Consider the following 8,551-nt stretch of genomic DNA (forward strand, 5'->3'; position numbering starts at 1 on the left):
TTTTTCATATGTAAATTAATTTCAATGCCACTTTCAAACGATATTGTGCTGTTCATGTGAACAGATCTTAAATATATGAAACGTAGCTAGCGCTACTAGCGTTTGGTGGCAGCTCCATGCAACAAACGATACTCGCGGGGCTAGCTACACGTGTTTAACAGCTGCACTCCAACTGCATTGCATCGATCACTGCGCCATCTACAAACGTTTGTCAAACTAGTTTTAGACGTCCAATTTATTTAGAATTTCAGCACACACATTTTGAATCGTGCCTAAACGTCTGTTATCTGTGGTTATTCCTTCTAACCTGAATCGTTTTTATGAAACGAAAATTCGTCGGAACTACGCGTATAGCATGCCAAATGATTAACCTTTTCGCCATCTGTGCTCCGACGTCTGCTTAGATAGTTCAATATAAACCACCCAATCAAAAAAGCCTTTTGTTTATTTCCGTTTGTTTCTTGAACAGGTCCACCACATGGGTTTGCCACTGACAGTAGTCTCATTCATTCTCGAAATAAAGAAAAAGAAAAGCTTGAAAGCTGAAGCAGTATCAGTATCAGAAAGGAGGGGTGCACCAATTGAGATTTGGATTTTACTTTAAAGTAAATATTATTTTTTAATTTTTTCGTACGCGAATTTTTCATTTTTTCTTACCCGAATCAATTTTTGGATAAATAAATCAAATCATTAGTTTTTTTTTTGCCGTGCAAATTAGCACACTTTTCAAAACACACATGTTATACATACATTTTATAATATTTTAGATATTTTATGCTTGTTTCTGCCATATTGTAATTATTGGTAGCGCACCCCCCGTTTCGAACCAAAATGCTCAATCACCAACTGTACTTCAATAGGTTCGATTCAAGTCGATCAACTGGACTGTTTGTAGTAGTAGTACAGTGCTTGTGCATTCAAGTTAGGCCTGTTCTCATTCTCCATTCATAGTTCGTAGTCAATTCCAATTGTTCCGTTCCGTGCAACGGCAACAGTTACAAGCATTCATTTATAGACTACGAAAAATTGCTTTTTCAAAATGTCCAACGAAAAGTTCGACCTGCAAAAAGTGCACCAAAGTTTTCAGCAGTGCCTAGTCGGAGAGGAGGACGTATCCATTGACGCTTACTTGGAGGCCTTCAAGGAACTGTACAAGTACGTACACGCTCCATTAATGCCAGACCGGCGTTTGAGTAGGTAATTTAATTCAAGGAAAAATCAATTCCGATTTTTGCAGATTTTTCTCCCTGATGGGGACGATTTTCGGTTTCGTCAGCAGTGATGTCAAGGAGAAGGTGGAAATTCTGCAGAAACTTCGGCTGCAGAAGGAAAATGCCGAAAAATTCGAGAGCATTCGAAAAATGATGGAGTACGAACGGGATGCCAATCTGTTGGAGAAAAAAGATTACGTGTCCGGTTGTCGGACGCTCCTACGGCTTCATCGAGGTTTAGGTGAGGGTGCATTTTCTTTACCATTTGAAGACTAATCGCGGACAAAGTTTGAAGCTATGATTTATGGTTGATGCTTGATGCTATTTTCGTTTTATCTTATCCGAGCAAAATGGCGATGGTTTCGTATGATTGCTGTGACATGGTAACGGCTCGGTAGGGGTTCGAGAAGGCGAGAATTGACAGATTAGGCTAGACAGCAATGGAGTTTTGTGAATGTATGTGTGAAGATGTGATAGCGGTAGTGGTAAAGTTTTTAAAGCTTTACCACTACTCAAAATCGTTTATATGGGCTTTGACCACTACCTTCTTAATTTCTGAAATTGGTATGAATGGGTATTTGTGTATAGCGGCCCTTACACGTTCAATATTTTTGTCAATACTAGAGAGTATTGACAAAAGCATTGTACGTGTAATGGAAGTATTGACGTATTGACGATGTGCATTTCAAATGGGATTGACGTATTGAAGCAATATCGTCAATACTGTGTATTGACAAAAATATTGAACGTGTAAGGGCCGCTTATGTGTTGCTTTTAAATATTTTCTTTTTGGTTAAGGCTCAAGTTATTTTCTTTGAGCATGTGTAAGAATTGACCCCTTGGTAGTATGCGTAGGAAAAATTGTGTACAGCTTTGCCGCTGATTTATCCTTATAAAGCATTCATTAAACTCTAAAAGAAGAAAATCAGTCGATTTATTGGATTATCAGGATTCAAATTATGCAAAATAGTTGGTGGAAAAACAATTGGCCGAGCGGGATAATTTGAATCCTGATAATCTAATAAATCGACTGATTTTCTTCTTTTAGAGTTTAATAAAATTTATTAGCATTAAATGCTTTATATGGATAAACCGGTAACAAAGTTGAACGCATTTTTTTTCCAATGCATACTATCAAGCGTTCAATTCGTGTAGACGCTCACCGAAAGTTCTTTGAACCCCGGTTGAAGTTTTCTAGAAAATATTTTGAAATTCTGAATGGTTTCCGCCGGAATTCGCGCATAAATGAAAATCTACTTCGATTCGGAATCGTTTATCTGCTTATTTTGTGCCTGATTTAACTGGGTAATAAACTACCTCAGACATTTCATAAAGGATTAATTTTATTGAATGTCCTACCAGTTTGTATTGTCGTTTATTATAAATTTTATAATAAAATCTCGCTGCGCGCATCTGAAAGTTGTATTAAATATGGCTGCAAGCAATTTTCAGTGCAACCACTAATCAATGAGAATGAGACAGACTGAGATTTTGCGTACTGTACACGCAACCATAACATAACCTACAGAATAAGTTTTAAATTTAGGTACTTTTGAGCTGTGCGTCGCTTTCGCATTTATTAATGTCAAAAACAAAACGAGATTCGACTCAGTCGAGGTCTTCCGTGCAGTAAGGTACTTTTAAGTTGTTTGGGGTATACTCAAAATTAGATAAATTAAACTTAAATTTAAGTAAATTAAACTCAAGGTTGAGTTATGATTTTTGTCGTAGTTAAATGGAAACTACCTTCAACACGGTTTACCTAATTTTACCTTCCTGCACGATACCACGAGATTAGCGGGCCTTACACGTTCAATATTTTTGACAATACTTGAGTGTATTGACAAAAGTATTGTACGTGTAATGGAAAAAAAAATATTGACGATGTGGATTTCAAACGGGACTGAAATATTGTAACAATATCGTCAATACTGGTATTGACGAAAATATTGAACGTGTAAGGGCCGCTATTGAGTCAAAAGCGGCCCTTACACGTTCAATATTTTTGTCAATACTAGAGAGTATTGACAAAAGTATTGTACGTGTAATGGAAGTATTGACGATGTGCATTTCAAATGGGATTGACGTATTGAAGCAATATCGTCAATACTGTGTATTGACAAAAATATTGTACGTATAAGGGCCGCTAAAAGTACTCAATTTTAGGTAGTTTTTCGGTGGCGTGTCGGAGAGAAGCAGTGATGGTCTTCTCTTTCAGGGTTTGTGGGATCTTTTCGAAAGTGCTTATCTGAATTGAGCTTACAAATAAAGACATTTCGACACAAATAAACACATTATAGAGCTACGGACGAATGACCTTGAAGATTAAAGTTCCAAATAAACAAACAATATAGAGATAGGTCAAAGATCGACGAAATTCGAGTCAACTTCCATCTCTCCGAGTAAATAGACAAACAATGTATTTAAGGGCAGAATGTCTTACAGACATTCCGCTTCGTATTAGAATGTAATGCTAATGTTTCGCTTTCTCATGATCCTTTTATTTCATTTGAGTGTTTGTCGACGATAGCTTAAACTGCCAGGGTTTAGTTGATACTAGCCAATTACAATTACTAAACCAACGAACCCCCCCCCCACTAAAAGTTTACCTTTTTCGCACAGATTTCATCTACGTCTTCCTGAAACGACTGGGCGAGCTGAGCGAAGGCGACGCCAAAACGAACACCATCTGCCAGACGGCGTACAACGAAACGCTGGCCCAGTACCATCCGTGGCTTATCCGAAAAGGTGCCGTTGTGGCGATGTACGCACTGCCCACGCGCGATCAGCTGCTGGAAAAGGTATGTCTGGATGCGAGTGTAGCTATTTCGCTGCTACCGGAGATGTTATCCGTCGGCCGGAAGGTATACGATCGGACCCAGGAACTGTACACACAGTTCGACATGCATGGGTTACCATAAAAACGAGAACGGTGACAACAACCCCGGGGTGGGCGGGGGGAAAGGGAAACAACGCGCCGTTGGACCATTGATCGATTCCAGAGGGTTTAGCTAAGGTTCGGTTTAGGCATATATATATTGTGATAGCGAAAGTATTTTTAGCAGATTTTTATTGTTTTAGATGAATTGTTTTTTGTTAATTTTATATTTATTTAAGGTAGCGAAAAAATGGATTGGGAATCCTAAAAGTTGAGGCTCAATTGTTATGTTGTTTAACGGTTTCTTCTTAGGAGGTCAAATGAGAGTAGCTTAAAGTTATTCGATATTGCTCAATCTGTAATTCTATGGCTCATAATCGTGCACTACGATTTGCAATCCTGGTACGTTACGAAATAAGTGCGGAATGTAACATATAGCGAAGTAACGAGATCATAAAACGGCGGCGTTTTTTCCGAAGCGGCATTTTCGATTTTGAATTTTCTTTAATGCGATGCAGTCTGCCGACATTCGAGCAACTTATTTAAACTAGTTTATATATTCTCTACAATATTCTTGGTCCTCGAATTTCTTCGGTTGTTTTCATGTAAAGTCCCAACGAGTGGTTTCCTTTCGATGCAGTTTATGTAACCTTGATCCGCAGATGGTGATGCTTTAAAGGCATAACGGTATTGTACAACCCGTAGTTAAGGTTGCACAGAGAATGCGCAAAATTCGCAAATGAAAAAAGCAGTTTCCCTCCACTCCGTATGTCAGATCTTCATAAAAATCAATCAGCAGTACTGTAACAACATTCTACATACGCTGATTGATTTTTATGAAGATCCGACATACGGTGTGGAAAAATTTTGCGAATTTTGCGCATTCTCTGTGCAACCTTAAGGCGGCAGATGGAACCTTCTCCAGTAGAATTTGAGGACTTCTTGTTGGAGTCTTTCTCTTGGTTGATTTTCTTGCCGCATTCATTTCTCATCGTTTCAATCATTAATTTTCAATTCGTTTTCCGTTAAGCATGGTCCAAAAAACCGACGTCGAAACAGAATGACGAGTTTGTTCCAGTATTTAGTTGTTGCTTTGAACGTTATCATTGGAAGCAATTTAGTCCTAGTGCATTCATTTGATTTCACGGCAGCTGTTCTTCTATCTAGCTTTTTGAAAGCCAACCATAAAAGCTTTTGGTGCTTTTTATCAGTAGAATCAATACTCGCTGGTCGGTAGAGAACTGTCAAACAAATTGGCTAACTGTAGCTGAAAAACTAATTTCGAGTTCTTTATCTACTTGAAAATCGCTTATCAGACATAGCTTGGTACATGATTCCGTTCGTTGAAATGGATGTTGATATTTTGGCCAAGTATTTGTGAGATGCTCCGATGGCTGCTTACTAGCAGGCAGCTGTGATGTTTGACCATTTTTATTTCATCTGATTTTTACGGCTGTTAAAATTACTAACACATGTGTGTTGGGCTGTCACCAAAGTTAGCTCATTCACCCCTGATGCAGGGTTGCCATTTGTACAGATTTTTAGAAGCAAATGTAGATCTACAGAATACAGGTTATAAATATTAAATACTCAATACCGATTCTGTAAAATATCGAAGTCTGACTATTTTGTATTTAAAGAACGTTTGAAATATTCGAATGCAAAGCTATTTTTAAAATTTCTTTGTTTTGTGAATATAGATCATAGATTTTTTTATAAAGGCAAAACGGACTTTCAAAATCGCTGCTCCAATTTTTGCTTTTAAGTGATACTAGGTTTGTTCCAGATCCAGGATAAACTAGAAGTATTCCGGGGAAAATCCTTGTTGTATTCGTTTCTGCTCGGTTTTCTTCTTGTGATAGCGAACCGGAGTTATAACGAGCAAGATTTATTGTTCCTAGTTATTTTGGAGCAATTGAAAGCAAAAAGCGAATACTGGAACAAAGCATAGTTTTTTCTCGTAAATTAGTGATCTACATAATTTAAAAAAAACTATTGACGTACACACTACACTTGCTCAAAGTTCCAACTCCGACTGACTGACTGACTGAGGTGTTTCTCTTCAGTGGGTACAATATTCCGATGAAATAAATTGTGCATTAACTTCCTCCTGTCCTCAAAGTCTCAAAGTTGGCATTTTCAAATAATGTTGCACATATTACATACAATATTCTATTCGGTAGCCTCTGACGGTTGTCTCGATTTTGTAGGCACTAATCCTTTTTCGGAGTGTCCACGTCGGCGTCAATGGTGAAACGCTCTTTCTCTGCAAGGCAACGTTATCCTTTCTGACGTTGTTGTCTACTTGGAAGTCCTCTCCGTGTGGCTGCTGATGCGAAGTAGAAGAGTGCGTAAAAAGTTCTGTGATTTTTCATTTCATCACGCACACTTTTTTCACTTTACTCACGACTCGGTCCGATGAAATAAGTCGTGCATTAACTCATGCCTCAGTTCTCTAGCAATTTGTGTAGTTCTTTCTGTGTCCGTTGTTGATTTCGATCAGCATCAGCATTCGGCATGTTTCGAGTGTTTTTCGCGGGAGATAAGTGATTGCTTGTACTGCGGTACAAATTTATAAGGGACATATAGAGGATATCACGACTTACGAAGTTGAGAAACGGCTGTAGTCTTCGTTTTCTGATTTTGGTTTTATAAATCAGCCTTTGTCTTTTGTTTCTGGTTTATAAAACACACGCTTTCTGAACACATTTTTCTATGACCTGCATCGAAAAATTCTTTTAAAATTGCTGTCTTTTTACTGTGCACCGTGTCCGTGGTTGATTTCGATCAGCATCGGCATTCGGTTTGTTGCGAGTGTTCTTCGCAGGAGATAAGTGATTGCTCGTACTGTAGTACAAATTTATAAGGGACATATAGAGGATATCACGACTTACGAAACGACTGCAGTCTTTGTTTTCTGATTTTAGTTTTATAACTCAATCTTCGTCTTTTGTTTCTGGTTTTTTAACACATCCGCTTTTCGAACACGGTCTTCTGTGATCCGAATCTGAAATTCGTTTCAAATTGTTGTATTTTTACTGTGTACCGTATCCGTTGTTGATTCAAATCAGCATCGACCTGTTTCGAGTGTTCTTCGCAGGAGATAAGTGATTGCTCGTAGTGTAGTACAAAGTTATTTTGGATTTTGGAAATCATCACTTATATAACATTTTGAATGTGTCATCCTTGGTGGCTTGACATAATCTGATTTATTCATTTTTAAAATCTTAAGAGCTTTTGAAAATTTCGAGTATCAGCGGTACTTGCTTTCATTAGCAATTCTCATCTGCTTTGCAGTGGAATTTTCCGCGCTCCTCCTGAATGACTTGCAACAGAATCTTTTTTTGGGTACAGCGTCGTTTCATTCTAAAAATTGTTTGTTTTTTCACAAGCACATCGCAAGCTACTTACTTGACAATTAGAGATCACCAAGTGAAAATTTCACAGGTCTATAAACAAGAACGACAAGTTTTTTTTTATTAGAACGATCTGGTGAATGTTTTGAAATGAATCTGTGAAAGAAAGAACGATCCTTTCTGCTTTCAATCATGAGCAGGCGCTTGTACTGACAGTATGATGCGAGATGCGAGAAACCTGCTCGCAGCATATCAAATGGAGCCTGTCAGAGTAAAAGCAGGCAGTCGGCGCCGATCCGCTCCGCTTTCACTCTGACATCCTTTGGTTTGCAGTAAGCAGGTTTCTCGCATCTCGCACTCTAATGTCTGTTCCAGCCCCAGCTCAGCTTCTCGCCGCCACTCTGTAAGCACCCTAACTCTACACAAGAAGGAGGGTTACCGGTCGGGTTTCACAGTAGGAGCATGAAATTGATCGTTTCGTGCAATGATTTTTTCCATGCCTGAGTGTTGACTCCAGCAGCTTGTTTTATGCGCTGGGCCTTTTTCATTACACCTCCAGCCGATGACGATGATGATTGCTACGACGATGAATGCCCCGTCAATAGAATATGATGCCACGTTGTGGGAACTTAGCTGATTTTATACAGTTACACTGTCACCGAACGGCCACATGCTGCTGCGTGGATGATACTTTGTAGGATTAATTGCTATCCGGCGGTGCGCATACATTTTATCGCAACACTGGCGGATGTTTACACTGATCGGTTTATGCTGACTCTAGTGGTTTTGTTGACGGTTTACAAAGTTATCGCGGCCGAATCCTATGTTTGTCGATTGAATATGCAGTTCCTCAATTTTGAAAAATTAAGGCACTGCTACTATTGTGTATGAGTGTTCTCCAGCCAGTTTCAAGTGTTCTTCGCAGGAGATAAGTGATTGCTCGTACTGTGGTACAAAGTTATAAGGGACATATAGAGGATATCACGACTTATGAAGTTACGAAACGGCAGCAGTCTTGTTTTCTGATCTTGGTTTAATAACTCAGCCTTCGTCTTTTGTGTCTGGTCTATAAAACACCCACTTTATGAACACAGTTTTCCATTACC

At 38.8% G+C, this 8,551-nt stretch overlaps 1 protein-coding gene across 1 annotated transcript; it reads left to right on the forward strand.

Annotated features, from left to right (window-relative positions):
- Positions 1–900: 900 nt before the first annotated feature.
- On the forward strand, positions 901–7,140 carry LOC131692377 (ceramide-1-phosphate transfer protein). The gene is made up of 3 exons (XM_058979385.1): positions 901–1,155; positions 1,238–1,452; positions 3,834–7,140. The coding sequence occupies exons 1-3, from the start codon at positions 1,040–1,042 to the stop codon at positions 4,130–4,132; spliced, it is 630 nt and encodes a 209-aa protein (XP_058835368.1). The 5' UTR covers positions 901–1,039; the 3' UTR covers positions 4,133–7,140.
- The last annotated feature ends 1,411 nt before the right edge of the window (positions 7,141–8,551 follow it).

This window comes from Topomyia yanbarensis, chromosome 3 (genome assembly GCF_030247195.1).
Source record: "Topomyia yanbarensis strain Yona2022 chromosome 3, ASM3024719v1, whole genome shotgun sequence".
NCBI classification, from domain to species: Eukaryota; Metazoa; Arthropoda; class Insecta; order Diptera; family Culicidae; genus Topomyia; species Topomyia yanbarensis.

Excerpts from the sequence above, each read along its gene's own strand:
- LOC131692377 (XM_058979385.1), top strand. The coding sequence starts at position 1,040 with ATGTCCAACGAAAAGTTCGACCTGCAAAAAGTGCACCAAAGTTTTCAG. Across the intron at positions 1,156-1,237 it reads GCCTTCAAGGAACTGTACAA|ATTTTTCTCCCTGATGGGGA; the intron begins GTACGTACACGC and ends CGATTTTTGCAG. Across the intron at positions 1,453-3,833 it reads ACGGCTTCATCGAGGTTTAG|ATTTCATCTACGTCTTCCTG; the intron begins GTGAGGGTGCAT and ends TTTTTCGCACAG.